The sequence below is a fragment of the Molothrus ater genome, chromosome 4 (genome assembly GCF_012460135.2).
Source record: "Molothrus ater isolate BHLD 08-10-18 breed brown headed cowbird chromosome 4, BPBGC_Mater_1.1, whole genome shotgun sequence".
In the NCBI taxonomy this organism is placed as follows: Eukaryota; Metazoa; Chordata; class Aves; order Passeriformes; family Icteridae; genus Molothrus; species Molothrus ater.
Genome location: NC_050481.2, coordinates 10000893 through 10018100, shown reverse-complemented (window position 1 = coordinate 10018100; position 17208 = coordinate 10000893). Strand labels below are relative to the sequence as shown.

At 41.1% G+C, this 17208-nt stretch overlaps 1 protein-coding gene across 11 annotated transcripts in view; it reads right to left on the bottom strand.

The window, feature by feature from the left end:
* Window positions 1-17208, bottom strand: part of CAMK2D (calcium/calmodulin dependent protein kinase II delta) — a 120854-nt gene that overhangs the window by 67798 nt on the left and 35848 nt on the right. For all 11 annotated transcript variants that reach the window (XM_036381547.2, XM_036381544.2, XM_036381545.2 and 8 more), the window contains exon 3: window positions 5921-5980. In XM_036381547.2, the coding sequence (XP_036237440.1) occupies window positions 5921-5980 (60 nt within the window). The remainder of the gene's footprint in view (window positions 1-5920; window positions 5981-17208) is intronic.

The window sequence follows — 17208 nt, the reverse complement described above, 5'->3', positions numbered from 1 at the left end:
ACTTAAAGATGCAATGCCACTTAGCAGAATAAAAGGATTCTGCTGCAAACAAAAGAGACAAAAGCTGTAACACCAAATAAAGCTGCCTTCCCCCTCCTTTGCTGGCACACTCAGACCACATTAGCTGATGCCTCATATGGCTCATGCTGAAAATCTGACACATTGATTAGCACTACATAACTTAATCTTTTAACTGCTGGGGGGTTCTGACATTCCACTCACTTCAGGGAGGAAGCCCTTTCACACCAAACCCTTCCAACCACAGAAGTCAAAACTTTGAGGCTTTTCCTCTTAAACATCAACACAGATTCACAAGAACTTCAGCAATAAAAGGAATCAGATGCACAGCAGTCAAAAACTGCTGAGAAGGAGAAAGCCTGCAGAAAACCCAGCTGCAACAAGCCCCACTATGCCCCCCTGTGTGCTCTTGCCTGGTGCAGTCTTGTTCCAGTACATTTAATTTCACAAATAGCAACTGCAAAACCAGCTTCTGTATTCTGTTGTTGCACTTCACTAGTCAGTTACTTGCTGTAGCCACGGCTGACTTTAAACATTCAATCTGTTATTTTATAATACTCACTAAATGGGCTCTTACATTAAATATGAAATCATGCTATATCACTGGTTTATTTGGTTTCTTGATATTTTATTTTAATTCTCTCAAGGACTACGGTGTACCTTATTCATGATAGAAACTGCAAATTTAATTAATTCAACAGAAAGGATGAGATTTAAAATTGTTGAAGTGATCAGCTCATTTAAGCAATAAAAATAATTAAAGGAAGTGAGATTCTCTAATGCATCAGTCCCATGCAAACTAAAGCTTCAGATTTATATTAAAAGTTTTATTTATTTATTTGCATAGCTATACATACATCCCTGAGGACCACATTCACTGAGCATAAATTTATATAGCTGGGGATTGGTGTGAGTTGCACTCCATCAGGAAAGAACTATATATTTTTGACATAAAGTAAAACCTTAAATTAAGCTCAGAAAAAAAAAATTGTGCTAAAGAACTACATCCACTTAATCTGAACAGGCCTGATTTTTACCCTGTGTTTGGTTTGTAGAGTAACTTAACTAACACCAGCTGAGCTACTCACAACTGTGCCATAGTAAAATAAACTTAATTCAGAAAGGAGTTACTGCATTCACATTTTATGTATATTAATAGTGTTTCTCCTGAGATTCTTGGGGCTTTATGAAGTGTCATGCACATACTTGGTGAACATAAACATAAAGGACATATTTTTGTGCATAAAGGAGACACACCCCCCCAGCTTTAATTACTCTCTGTTCAAAAAAGACAAGGCAATACACAGTTTCTTATTTTTCCCACATGAGGAACTTAACAACTTGAGTGTTTGTGTTTTGTGTTACAGTGGGGACAGGAAGTAACTCCAAAATGCAGGCTTTTCCTGCTTTTTTTTGTGGCAGGAGGATTCAGTAAGCTAGACACCAGCACAGAGTGTGGTGAGGAGCAGTGCCAACTTTGGGTGCTACCAATTGCCTCAGCCATTGATGAGAAGTTCCCAGCTCAGAACATGGAAATGAGCAGACTCCAAATGGACACCAACACACTCATGAAACCACATAAGGGATTTGTCTCTTTCCCTGTGCTGTCCCAGTCTGTTCTGCACTGAGGCTGCCTCCTGGCCTGTGGCAACGCCAGCTTGCCTTGGGAAGTGGTTGCTGGAGCAGAGGCCTTGCTGCTATCAGAGCACTCTTGTGGCAATGCCTCAGCCCAGCCTGGCCAAGGCTGGACCAGCAGATACACAGAAACAGGCTCAGGCTTAGCAGGGCTGAGTCTGTGCCTGGCAGTCCTACTTACCTCCAAGTACCCTGACTTACAGAGCCACTCAGGGACAGCCTGGCTTTGTGCCAAAAGAACTTCATTTATCACCTGAAGAGCTGCCACATGTCAGTAAAATCTGCTGCTGCCTTTGGCCAAGGGATGAAGATTGATCAGAGCCAGACTCGAGCCTGATGTTGCTGGCTAATGGACCCTGCCTGCCTGCCACAGCTTGTACACTGTCTCTAAGGCCTGGAGGAGGTGGCAGAGGCAGGGAATTATGGGCTGCAAGGAAGTGGGAATGCAGAGCCAGCAGAAGCCCCCCCCCAGTAGTTACAGAGAGATCTTGACTGTGTAACTGCCATTAAGGAAACATTACCTAAACACAGCACAAATCCTGCAAGAGCAAACTCTACTTGGGAAAAAAAAATTCCATGGTTTCACCAGGTTTGAATCAGCAGTTTTTCAGAATGGGTCAGAGCTTGTATTGTCAGACTAATGCAGATTTTATCATTATTTGGGATGTCATAAACCAAAATCAGCAAAGCAGCTGTAAATCCATGCCAAACGTCATAACAAGATGGTGCAACAGTGTTACACCACCGAAAATGTCAATTGCAAGACTAGAAATCAGAGTGCTAAAAACTAAGTTTGCCTCAAGTTAAAAGAAGACCAAGAAATCAAAATTTACCAGAAGAAGATAAAGGAGAAAATCGGGAAAATGACAGTGGATTTCTTGGTAAAGAGATGATTACATAGCAATTTTCTTTCCAAACTTCTAAATTAAAAAATGGGAGCATTAGTACACATGGAACTTCTGGAAAAGTAACAGTTACCCAAGATGACAAATCCTGTGTGGGTACATGCTCACCAAAGGAAATAAGCTTTTATCGTAACTCCATGTGCAATCTCACAAAGATAAAGCACTGGGTTCTCCAAACAGCAAGGCTTAACCTACATTTTCATCCATTTTAAACTCTGTAAAAAAGCAACCCTCTACGCACTGATGTACAGCCATGTCACCAGAGTGAGACCCTGAGAAGCACAGCAATGCTGAAAATCACACTAATGCACAACCTCCTGCAGCCCAGGAGCTCTGTTACCACAGGAACATGAGCTATGTTTGCCTAGAAATTTCCTACCACAGTGTAGCACAGGCCAGATTACTCAAGCACAGCTGAAAGAGGAGAAAATACCAGTATTGCAAAGACTGATGGGAAACAAAGGATTCTGAGCCCCTTTCAAAGTTTCTTCGCAAAGCCTGCAAGTTCAGCTAATGAGGCTTGTGCCTCATTTTAATGGCCACAGAAAATTCAGCAGGGCTCTTTTTACTACAGTGATATTAAAGAACTGAGGTAAGAAGAGGTAGAAATCACAACAGTGAGTGTTGGTGAGGAGTAGCTGTATGGGGAAAGGATGAGGAAATTCTGTGGGTTTTAAACTTCCACACATACATTATTTAAGTGGGAAACAGAGATGTGAAAAAGGAGAACAGAAAATACTGCTTGCAATCCATTTTCCTTATTTTTCCTACACCATTCATTGGACATCATAACTACAAGGCTGGACAGAGAAGAAATCATAGATTTATGAAAAGGATGAAGAGAAGAAAGATGCTGAAAAATGAACCGAATTCGTTTTGGGCAAAGCAGTGTCTGCACAGAAAAGCTCAGCTTTCAGAGATGTACTGGAGCCCTGCTTGTAGAAGAAGTGAAACAACTTCTTCAAGGAAGAATTCCATCACGCTTCTTGGCTATGAACATGGACAGTAAGGACTGCACAGAAACAGAATCATTTAACATTCCGCCTTATTTAGCTTTCCAAAAATAACTCCCTGTACACGGTCATCTTTGAGAAACTACCCCATCAATTAAACTAGATTTCTGCTTTCCTACAGAAATCACACTGAAAAAAATAGTTACCATTTTTTCTTATTTTTCTTAACTTACATACACTTATTGTAAGAGCTGAGCTCCCCTCCTCTGGCACACTTCCTTTTTCACTCTTTGTGCTTCCTGATGTGATGCAGCTCCATTACTCACCAGAGATGACAATTTAAACAGGGATGTCATAGTGACCCGAGCATAAGAGCTCCAGTGGGGTGCTGGCAGCACTTGGAATGATTTTAGGGTGATCATTTAGCTGGCTGAGGGCATGGCTGCAGGAGAAGGAACATTACAGAACACAACATCTGATGCCAAACCCTAGCATGGTAATTCCAGGTCATGAAAATCTCCTCTCAGACAGATCTAGAACATGGCAGTTTTTCTGAAACAGGAGCAGAACACTTTGTCCATTCCTTCTTGAACTGCACACCTTGGTGCAGGTGGTGATGCAGTTTGTGCAGAGACCTACCTGCCTGTCACCCAGGCTGTCATTGCCTGTTTGCACTCCAAGCCAAACCTCACAGACACAAACTCTGCATGTGGAACAGCTGGCCTGCCAGAGGAGCTGAACTCCATCCTACGCTGCTCAACAAGCCACTTGACAAACTGAAGACTTGTGACCAAATGGGACCAATTTAGACTTTTGTTTCAACTGAGTTCTGTGCATTTCAGCCCTTCCCCTGCATCAGTTCACTCTTGTCTTTTGTTCATTTTCCCCAACTTGTGGAAGCTCATAAATGTGTTCTGGTTCTAGTAAGGCCCAGGTGGATGGCTCTGGAGTCTGACTACACCATGCGTGTAACCAGAGCTGCAGAAGGGCTGCACCTCCTCCCTAAAAGCATTTGTACATTCGCATAGCTCTCACCATTTTACAATGCAAAACCTTTGGTGAGATAAAATAGCACAAATAACACTCCCACTTCCTTCTTAACCAAATTTCTAGGTCAAACCTGTAAGCTTAAGAGCGATGCTGCAGAAATTTGACATGTCATTTTGAGCCATGGTACGCTCGTTTTCACTTTCTATTTATCATTTAAAGGAAGGAGCTGATTTCATCCCAGGTGATGCCTCAAGAGGTTACCTGGAACAGAGGCTAGACAGAGTTAAAGCAATAAAGTAGGTATTTATTCAAAGGATACACCTTTGAATAAAGAGTCATCTTGTGGCTCTGCCCAAGATGGACCCAAAATGGATGCAAGATGGATGACAGCTCACAAATTTTCAGACTGTTATAAGTTTGGCCCATTTACATATTGGGGTTAATGATCCAATTACAGTTTCAGGTTACCAAGGCCCATCCTCCCAGACTGCTCTCCTCAATTCTCCATTGTTTATACTTCTTTGGGCCTGAAACTACAACGGTGTCCTTGGTTCTCAGGCTGGAGAAGGACTGTTTTGTCTGACTACCCTGTGAAGAGAACTTGCTAACATTTGATATGAAGTTCAGAGTTACACACCAAAGCAGTAAAGAATCTGAAAAATATGAAAGCTAAAACTTAAGTCATCACAGGCACCAAACAATTTTATTAATCTAAAAATGCCATAACAAACAGGAAATTCCTACCCTTCTGCCGAAGTCTCAGGTACAGCAAATATTCTTGTGAGAGATTGGCATATAATTCAGTGTATGAAAAACTGAAAAACCCAGCTACACTCTTAAGTTCAAGGTACTTACCTGTCTACACTGTTTCTAAAGCAAAGAGACAGACACACCCCACCCTCCAAAATACCTTTATTTTTTGCTTGACATGGTTAGAACACCCAACTCTGGAAATAAAAAGGGTAGAGCTTTCTTCAACTTGGAAGGATGGAATCTCAAACACAAAGTAAAATATAAAATAAGCTTCTCACTAAAACCAGCACTAATTATTGACATTGGTCTGTCTCATTGTGCAACAGACACTGTCAGCTGAAATTCTTCTGCAGGTCTCCAAAAATCATGAACAGTCCTGCAAACAGCTCCTCCTGCACACTGCTCAAAACCCCCCAAACCCGTGGCACAGAGAGCTCTGGCAGAGCAATGGCTCAGAGATGAGACCACTGCACACTGCTGCAAGTGATCCATCAGATTATTGCGTCCCACAGCAGAATTCGAAAGGAACACCATGTGATAAAGAAAGAGTCTTGACTGGAGATATTTGCACTTGATTTCTGAGCTGCTCTTTGTATTTGTTAATTTCCATTTCCCCTAAATTTTCTAAACTGATAAATAGTGTACAAAGCAATGAAATGTTCCTACCGATATTAGGATGCTTCAGGAGACGACAGATTCTAGCTTCTCTCTCCAGTTTCTGGTGATCTGCATCAAAAGAAACCAAACAGTTGCTGTTAGTATGAAGATTAACATAGTTTAGAGTATTTGCTTAAAGAATCATCACATCATCATCATCTGATGAGATCTGTAAAAAATGTCTCCTTTATTTAGATCCACTAATATTTTCACCCAAACTGTAATATTGAATTGATATTTTTTTTACCTTTGGATAGAGCAGGACTTCTACATCACTGAGCCCTAACAGTCTTTTCTGGAGATAAAATACTATTGCTTGTGTCAAGCTCTGTTCTGTACAATAGACAACACAAATATTCCAAAATACCAACTTTGGAAAATAGAACTGCTTGAAATGTAAAGAATATGCTTTGAACCTTGAAAATATTAAGAAATGAGCAAGTTTAGAAAAAGTCGCTTTGATGGCAACTCTTCAGAGTCAAAAATTTCGCATCAGATTTTAGAATTAGGAAGTTCAATTCTTACTGCAAAGTGTCCAGTTAGATATGTAGGTCAAGAGAACTGTAACAACAGATGTAAAATAAAACAGAGAAAGCAAACACCACCTTTAAAATACTTAACGCTTCAAGTTTCTGACAGCATGTTTTAAATCTGGAGGAAAGAACAAGAAGGAAAACTTGTTTAATTTTCATTTTTCTGCAGTTTGTACTTCCTAATATTTGCAGTCAATCTAACAACAAGTGAAACAATTTTACATATGTTAACAGTTCAGATTATTATCACATGCTTTTAAGAACTGGGATAGTTCTTGAGCTAGTCACTACTTGTCAACTGACCCATCATACTTTCTGAGGCCTAAGAGCCTCCTCCACTTGCATGAGAAAATTTGTCAGCTTAACCCTCTTTACCTTCATGTTTACTAAAAAAAAAAAAAAGAAATCAGAAGTTCAAAGCATTAAAAAGAACTAGAAATCTGCAACATAAGCTTAAAGCTCTTTTTCTAAAGTTAAACTCTGCCACTGAGGTTTCCCATTAATATTTTTGAATTCAGCTGCAGCAAGGCTGAAAGATAAGCACAGACATCTACAGTTATAGTACCTTCATGTCCAGCAGCTCTGGCTGTAACTTAATCTTGGGCTGAGCACTTGGCACATTACCCAGAGCAAGCAGGGAGATGATCTGCAAGGCAAACTGAACTAAGCTGGGGTGAGAACAAAGATGAAAATGTGAACACTGCCTCAAAAGCAAAGAAACAATCCAGGGGCTATTGGACATTTAGTGTGGGAGCTGTGGCTCTGGCGCACTACCAGCTCTACTTTCCAGGGCTGCTCTGCACCACCTCCAGCTATATTTACAGATCAGGCAGCACAGCCAGAAACCTGGAAGGTGTCCGACAGGCTTCTATGAAGTGCTAAAAACATCCTGTGTGGACTCTTCAGGAATAACACAGCTATAATGAAGAACTTCATCTCCAACTGTGAATATGATGTATAAACAGTTGAAGTTTCTTTGCTATCAACTGCTATATCACAGCTTCTGAACTGACACTAGATGTGATTAATGTAATTTATTGATTATAACTGTATTGATTAAAAAAGCACACCTGATATTTTTCAAATCACAGTAAAAACATCTTAGAGATGCTGCTGCGTGCACTGCAATATGTGAAGGTAACATCTACATCATCATCATCATTATTATTGACTGCATTATATATTCTCAGGTTTTTACTCCAAACTACACCAGTATATTGATGGACACCAACCAGGAGTTCTCTGCTGTCAGTGTAAATCAGAACAATGAAAATCTGCATTTAACTCCTTCAGTTGTTTCTGTCACAGTAATTGCTATTAGTCAGTATGAAGTGATGCAGTCACTTGCTGGGTGTCTGCAGGTACCTCACAGCCTGCACATTGTGCTGAGGCAGCAGAAAGAGCATAAAATGCTCCCTCAGCCAGGGATTCAAGTGGACATTAAGGTCCAGAAGATGACAGCTGCACTTCCAAAGAAATAGAGCATTCCTTAGTGTTGTTAGAAGAGTAAGTCTGCAGTATCTAAGTGTTTGGGGGTGGGACCAAATGCAAATTTAACTTCATGTGATATCCAAGAAAAGTACTCTCCTCTAAAACCTGCACAGTTGTTCTCTGAGTTTTAGGAAATCCTGTTCCTTCCTCTCTGCACTGGGTCTGTTTACAAGTCCTTGCAACTGCAACTGCTGTGCCAACCGTAGCTATTTGTGTTACCCTGCCTCCTGCCAGGGCTCAAGTGCTGGGGAGCTAAAGGTGAATGTCAGAGGGCAGGGCAGACCAAAATACTTCAAGCACTCAGCTCCCAAACATCTGAAGGGTAAGGTGTGCCACTGCACAGCCCACTGGGAAACAAGGGTCCTGCCATACAGCCAGGCAAACTACCAAGGAGGCACAAACTCCCCAAACCCTGAGAAAGTTTGGGCTAGCATCTGGTGTCAAATGTTTATGTTACAACAGTAGCACAGGAAAAGTTGTGGAAAAAATAAATGCAATAATAGGTCACTTATCAAGACCAAAGAACTAATTCCTCTCAAATTTGACAACATATAATTCACCAGCTAAAATTGCTTTACCTGCCAGGTAAACACAAACCAGGAAAAATTATTATCAGGAGCAGGAAGCCAAGCTTGAAAGTCACAGATAATAAAAAGGGAACACACAAGTACATTTATATACTTGTTTCCTTTGCTCTATTTTAATTACCTAGACTCAATTACAAACAGGTCTCCTACGCTGTCTGCCTAAGAAATTGTAATTAGTTGAAAAATACAAGCTCAAAACACAGCAAAGCAAATGCAGAAGGAATGCTCTACAAATTCTAGATTACTTTAGGAAAGCAAGTCTCCATTAGTGAGCAATGGCCTCTACCACAGCAACAGCCCATTTCCAAGATTGGAAAAAGATCACTGCCTGTCAACCACTGATACCATTGCAAAGAAGCAGCAATGAGAATCATGTGGGTTTATTAATGGAAAAAACCTTGCAGCCACCTACAAGTTTAATCTGACACAGAGCCATGAAAAAAAAAAAAAAGAACAAGATTTAATGCACTGAACGATGAAAATCTCAGCCTTTACAATAACTAATGAAATTCTGTGAAACCTGAAACAGACAGAATATAGCTGTAAAACTGGGAGTACTCGTAGACTGTATAAACTTAAAATCTTGAACTAGTTCTCATTCATATAATGATGTTCTAATAGACCCAAAGCTAATATTATAATTTATGACACCTGCCTCAGAAAATTAGACTGCCTGCATTGAGTTTCTACTAGGTAGGCAAATAAAATAACTAATTTGCAGCAGTACCAATATTTGTTTTCTTATATTCACCTGGACAACCTCCTGTGCAACCTGCTCCAGCTGAACCTACCTTAGCAGGCGACTGGATTAGAGGATTTCCAGAGGTCCTTTCCAACCCCAAATACTCTGTGATAAACCTGGGGGGGAGCTGGCTGGGGCTGCTGCTCAGGAACTGAGTAGACACTGGTCCACGAACAGCTGGATCATGCATCACTTGTTTCGTATGTTTTAATTCTTTTGTCATTGTCCTCCTCCTATTACTTATTATTATTCTCCCTTCCTTTTCTGTCTTAGTGAACTATCTTTAACTCAACTCAAAAATCCTAATTTTATTTCCTCTGATTGTCTCCCCAGTCCTCCTGCAGGGTGTGGGAAGAGGGAGGGAGTGAGGCTGTGTTTAGCTGCCTCTTTGGTCAAACCATGACAGTGGGGACCAATTCCATTACTAAGCCCCTGCCTGAGCTCCTTCTTATGAAAGGCAATTTACAGACCTTTAGCATTTTGCAAGCATTCATTTTCAGCTGGTAAGATAAAACAAGAACCACATTTATTCATGTAACAGTCCATCACACAGCTCTTTGAATTTTCCATTACTGAGTTCATGCTACAGCAGTGCTCACAGACAAACCTCAGTTAGCTCCCCTGTTATTCCTAAAGAAGTAAACGCTACGCAATACAGTCCTTCAATTCCCAACAGCACTTTTTCAAAATGAATGCTCCAGCATTCAGTACCTGCTCCTGGGGAGATATTTGAACAGAGTTGTTACTTATTCCTCTCTTCCCTGTATTTATAGCTAGGAAACTGGGACATTCTTGGAATAAACAATCCCAGCCCCTCCTAATGTTCCCCAGCAGTCACACACCAGGTGTTCATTGGTACAAAGGCATCTTCTCCATGGATACCCTGCTCCAGAATGGGCAGGAGCCCACAACAACAATAGCACAGCCAATTCTGCTATTAGGCCACAGCTCAAAAACATCAACAGAGCAGAAATCAGGGCACTGAGTGTGCCTCCAGTTATTTCTTTGGCTGTGTTCCCAGACACACTTCTCTCCACCAAGCTGCTGAGTATCAAGGAAAAGCAAAAGATATTAATTCAAGATGCTTTGTGAAATAATGAACAAGCCCCACACCTGTAGAGCTTCAAATTCTGCCCCACAGCATTAAGAAAACAAAAGGCACATTTGTACTCAGCTGCAAAGGCCTCCAACAATAACAGTTCTCAGCTGACTGATGCTCCTGCAAGGCTTTCTTCCACTTCCCATCTGCTTTCTGTGTTAATGTTTTACCCTTCACAGTGTGTGAGAAATTGATAATGGACACAGAGACCTGATTCCCATCTACAAAGCACAGATTACAGCGGCAGAGACACTGTCTTTAAGGCACTTCTTTGGACACTTTATCCCTGATTTCTATGACACCTTCTATGACCAAAAGGTGCAGATATTCCTGCATTTGTGCTGTTTCTAGCACTGCTGCTAAAACTGACAAGTACCTGACTTCACATGAGCTGGCAAAAGGAGTGAAGACAATGTGTGACATTAATAACAAAGCACTGAGCCCACATGATTTCATTTATTTCCATGATTTGTGTTTAACCATGTCCATAATGAACAGAAAGAAGAGATCAACAGAATGGTACGATTGCAAACTGGACTTTACCCAATTGTTGGGAACCTTTAAACAGTTCCCATGAGTACACAGGCACACCCTACTGAGCTCAAGCTAAGAAATGCTATTTTTTCACCTTTTTATATTCCCATTTGCTGTGGATTGAAACAGCCAGCTGGCAATTCACTCCCTTCACTCTTCTGACTCAGAAAAACAAGAAAATTATTAGTGGAAGTCTAGAACTGCTGTTATATATACATGTTAATTGTTGTAAAGTAAAAGTAAACAGAAAGGGCCTGAGAGACAGAAGTGTGAGTGTGATCACCTGGTCACCTCCATCTGTTTCCCACCAACCTGCACCTTCCACTTAACTCTGTGCACCCCGTGCTCCATCTTGTCCCTATCGCCTCTTTTCATCTGACCCATCCAGAGCTGCACCTTGTAGCACCTCCCTGATACATCCTCATGCAAGGCTTACATTTGCCATAACAGGAAAACCTGAATGCACTTCACATCCTCATCTTCCCCTTGCTGCCTCCTTCTGTCCCTACAGCAGTTTATTTTCCTTTGTGACTCAAATTTGCCAATTCCCAGAGCTGATGGTCAGCCAAGTCTTCTTCAGCCATTCCCACATAACTGCATGTCCTTCATTTTCCCTTATTTCACTGCCCTCCTTTCATTTTTGGTTCTCAACTTAAAGCTGCCTGCCCTCTACTTGTTTAAATTCTGCTGATAAATATGTGAGTGCATTCAGTATTCCTCATTTTTTTCTAGCTTCTATTTTCTACTGAGCCATTTAAATTTCTTTAGGCTTCTCAGTTCTCTTGGCTCATTTCCTGCAGAAAGTTGCAATTTTCAGGAAACAATATTTGGAAAAAAAGATGTTAGGAATCGAAAGTAAGTTCAGAAAAATAAATCATGTAAGAGATGCCTGGAACTTGAGGTGTTGACTCATCAATCTAATGAACACTAAAGCATCTGTTTGCACTCAAATAGTTCACTGGAGAGGATGGGCTGCAGGATATACTTGACTTGACAGCCTTGCTGAACTCCAGTCCTAGAGAGCCCATCTTAAACACATTAAACCATTAACAATGCTGCAAACTCTGAGCAGACTTCTGTCTGACAACTAAAATTTTGAAGGCACCCTCAAATTCTCAAGTGATGCAGCAAGACATGCATGAGAAATACTCCTTCTCCTTACAAATGTTATTAAAACAATATTGTCTAATAACAAAAGAAAAAAAACCAGCTTCATATAAAGTCAAAACACACTGTCAGCTACTGCAATATGTAGGTAGCAGATTGGTAATTTGAAATAAATTGTGAGCTTCTGACTGATGCCAGCTTATTTTAATATAAATGAGTAATTACTACATGCAAGACTGGTGTCAAGTCATGATTTGTGACAGCCACTTGGCTGGGACATGCAGAAGTTCCTCATTTTAAAGCTGCTGCAAAGAGCAAATTCTGAACTCTGACTTGATGTTTTCACTTTGGCAACCCTTATTTTTAGAAATCCTACCAATGGTCACCATCTTTTGCCTCGCAGATGTAATTTCTACGAGGTGTTGCATTAATTGTTTGTGAATTTTTTTAAACAGTAGATGACCAGTGAGGATGTTCAGTTTGCTGACAGCTTATGGATGAGACAGTGTTCAATACTTAATAGAAAGGGAAATTCTATTGTGCAGAAAAGGTCAACAACTTTTATATCCAATATTTCCTGTAGTCACTGTTCCTTTAAAACTGAACATTACACATGACAACCTACCAGAGACTAAGGGCTTTTTTTATGCAAATACACTCCAAATCACTGACATTTATCTTAATAAAAGCTCATGGACTTTAACTCCCTAGGAGGAAACAACTGTAGAACTAGAATCAAGTCCAAATAGAACAAAAACAATGGTTTGGCAGCTACCATTATGACTCAGAGGAAATTTAAGCAGCACATCAAAGCCAAAGCTTCTCATAACAAGAAGAAACACTAAGAATATATAAGCACATGCCTACAGGACTATTTCATCAAAAATAACAGTAGGCTGCACTAGTATTAGAGGACTAAAGATATGATTGCATTAATAAAAATATCCTAATACCTAAACCTCAGTCTTTAGCAAACAGTAGTCATAGGTAAAGTCACTATTTCTACATGGCCATAAAAAGCTCAAACAATGGAAATAATACACTCAAAAAGGAGTTCTACGTTAAGTTGTAACTTGATTGACTTCCATCTGTTCACTTGCTTTAAAACAAAGAAGTGGATTATGACTAACCCACTGTATTAATTTTTTTCTGCTAAGTTGCTAAGCCTTTGCTCATAATAAAAACAAATCTCCTCCTCAAATACCATGTGCATGAATAGCATTTAACCATCTGAAGCTTTATATTACAGCAATCTTTGATACCAGGATAGTAATGCCATGACATCTGAGCTACATGGGTATGGTCTTTTCCAAGAGGATTGTCTTGACATTATTTTTAGAATCATTTTCTTGCAGACAAAGAGAGAATTGCAATTCATTTGGTTTGTTAAACCAATCATTAAAAAAAGAAATACTAGCCTTGCAAACACATACTTGTGAAAGATAGTCCCCAAAAGCAGTGTTTGCATTAAAAACCAAATCACAGAGGAGAGCCAATGTCCAAGTGGAAGCCAGTGACAAGTGGCATTTCTCAGGGCAAGCGTTGGAACATCTTTGTCACGGACAAGGACAATGGTATTGAGTACCCCCTCAGCGAGTCTGCCAACAGCACAGAGCCCTATGCTGGGTTTGCCAGGCTGATGGAAGGGATGGCACCTAGAGGGACCTTGGCAGCCTGGGGAGCTGGGCCAGTGGGACCCTCAGGAAGGCTCAGCAAGGCCAAATGCACCTTGAACATGACGGGCAACATGCATGTGTAGCCCAGAAATCCAACCACACCCTGCATCCAAAGAAGTGTGGCCAGCAGGTCAAGGGAGGCAACTCTTCCCCTTTGTTGGGAAGGATGAAAGTTTGACAAGAAAGTCTCACAGATACGTGTGCTCGGCAGAAAGATTTTTAAATGTCGAGTCTGATGAAGGAATAGAAATGAAAGCAAGTTTTGATATAGAAGAAAAGAATTGCTGAGCCAGTCTTACTGGCTAACCAAGGAGGCAAAGGGTGTGTTAGTTGGAAGAGGTTTTTATGGCTTTGAGCAAAGGATAAACCCACCTCAAACAAGATGGTTTTACCAAGCAGAAAGAGAGCACAGGCAAACAAGTCAGCAAATGTTGCAAGTAGAAAAAAAGTCTCCGAATTTTCCACTGCCAGAAAACTGAAAAACAACTTCTAGCTTAAACTGTAATGTACTAACTTTTAGTGATTGCAGAATAGTAACATGAATATGGTAATTATAGTAGTTATGATAGGCTACAGGTAATAGTTAAGGTACAGATTGGTTCTACTGCAATAAGATGCTCAGTAAAGAAAAGTATATAATGCACTGTAACCAAAACTAAGGGTCTCAGGCCTGCCTGCAGCACAGCTCTGTCACCCACGACCCTGGACTGCTGTAACCTCTTGGATGGAATAAACTGCATTTTGGAGAGCCCCTGGAATCCTGCATCCCTCATTTTGGCTCTTACACCCTTGACTGCACTCTCAGGGGATCCCACTTGCAATGCTGTGGGGGCCCCAAGATAAGATGGGGCCATGCTGGATTGAGTTGAGGAGGCCATGAAGATGCTTAGAGAGATGGGGTGTCTCTGCTCTGGAGCCAGGCTGGGAGAGCTCAGGGTGCTCAGCCTGGAGAAGAGGAGGCTTCAAGGAAGACCTGAGAGACCCTTCCCATGCCTGAAGGGCCACAGGAGGGCTGGAAAGGGACTTGTGTGACAGGACAGGGGGGAAGGGCTTCAAACTAACAGCAGGTCAGACTAGCTCCAAGGCAAAAATCTTTCCCTGTGAGGGTGGGCAGGCCCTGGCACAGGGTGCCCAGAGAAGCTGTGGCTGCCTTGTTCCCGCGAGCATTCAAGGCCAGGCTGGAGGGGGCTTGGAGCAACCTGGGATAGTGGAAGGTGTCTGTGGCAGGGGGTGGAATGTGATGACTTTAAAGGCACTCTCCAGCCCTAACCATTCCAGGATTCTACAAAATTCCTAATTTGTCTTATTTCAGTAAGACATGCCTAAATAGCTTGTCTGACTCAACAGCTGCATCACTCCACTTATTCTACAGACAGAGAATAAAGATGCTCTCAGGCAAGGAAGTCTGAGGCTTTTTTTCTTCTTTTAATTAAGGCGAGGAGAAAATAAACAAAATTTTTATAACCAGCCACAAATAAAAGTTCAAGGAAGCATTAACAGGTAGTTAAACTTCAGCTTTTGACAAATTTAGGGGATTTACTGGGTAAACAAACTCTCTCCCTTAAATGTGCGTTTGCCGTGCATTCTGCACAGTGTGCCATATGCTATGCCCAGAAGATACAGAACATAATCAGTGTATGTAAGACAATCAAAAGGATATATAAGATAACTAAAGGAAGTGTAAGTATACAGAATTCCTGCAGAAGATGAAGCCATCATCTAGTGCTGCAGACAGGAGGCCCCAGGAGGAAAGCCATCCTCCTTAATGGACAGTGGTTGCACAAAACCTGACTAAAGGGATTTAAGCTTTTTCCCACTATTAAGGGAATTAACACTTGTTTATTTGCACGTGTAGTGTTAGTTCCCAAGCTGCTGGCCTTTTCCCAAGCCATCGAGCTTCTTGGGAAACAGTAGGAAACTGGGTTATCTCTCTGTTGGCAAAACAAACAGGGCAAGCAAATCATTCTGTACCTCAGGAAAATAAAAGAATCACCCAATAACCCCATATGTAAAACAACAGTCAACGCATCCCAGTTTCTCACGGTGTCAGGTTCATCCCTGGTTCCACTTAAAGAGCATTGAAGATGGGATAAATCTTTTAAAAGCACACACTCTCAGGGATAGAACAAACCCAGCCAACAGCCCTTTCCAGATAATGAATGTTTATCCCTTGTTTCTGTAAAAAAGAACTCAGGGAAGATGTTTTAATATTGCAGAGACTCCAAATTCTGGCACAGTGATAAATACTAGCTGTCTAAGCGGGAAATACTGGAGTATCATTGATATTAGCATTGCACAGTATTTTACTGATGTTATAAAAGAAAAGAAGAAAGTAATCAATATTAATTGGGAAATCATTGAATCTGATTAGCCTGATGATTTACAGAACATAAGTAGATAAGAACATATTTACAGCAACATCATTTTTTTAAGTACCCACACTTTCACTTTCAGTCAGGAATTTTATTATTCTGATTAGAGATTGTACGGCTGAGATGTTCTATTGCCAAACCCCAATCACTGATGCAAGCACAGCTTTGAAAAAAATCACAGCATGGGGCACTGGCAAAATACAGCAGACACCCATGACAACCCATGCCCCCTCCAAAAAAACACGAAGCCCAAACCACAACTAAACCACAAGAATTAAACGCAATTCAGACTAAGAGGAAAGAATTGCAATTTACTCAGCAGAAAACCTCTCAACCAGATAGAGGTTACATAAAAAGAAAAAATTAAAAATAATGTTCTGTTCAATTCCTCTTCCCTCTAAGTATCAGCCTTTGGTACTGCTGTTTTTTTCCTGGAATCTGCTGAATACCCAAAAAAGTTATTTAATGGAAATACCTTAAATTATGGATGTTACGTACCACTATTATTAAACCACCACATTCAATGTGGTTTCCCTGGTACAGCTCAACGTTCTACTCAGCATATAGAATAACTGAAATTATTGTAGAAAATGAAATTACTGTAGATAAACCCCCAAATTTTCTCTTTTAAAACTGAGAAGGAGCTGGAGGAGAGAAATAACCCAGCCCCCAGTTGTGTTATTTAATTAAAACTGCCACTTCTAATTGAATTCCCAGCAAAGCACTGGGGAAATAGTCCCACTGCTATGCCAAATTTATAAACCAGAAGTTCATTACTCATATGCTGTATTTGCCCACAGTCCTTTCAGCTAATTCCAAGAGCTCCCAGCCAGTTTGGAACAGCTCTCAGAGATGGAAAGGCTTTGTAGTTCAGCACAGAAAAAGGACCACAGCATCTTCTCTCCTACAGCATCCAAGAACTGACACAGAAAGCATTGATAAAAAACATTGCAAAGCAGCAACTCTCAGCTTCTTTCCAGTACAGCTCATCAGTTTCTCATGAGAGTGACTGACACTGGCCCTGGCTGCCCAGCGAGGTGGGCTGTGCAGTGCCCATCCTTGGAGCTGTACCAAAGCCAGCTGGACGTGCTCCTGGGCAGCCTGCTGGAGCAGGGGGACTGCAGCAGCCCAGCCTCAGCCAGGAGGGACTCCAGGA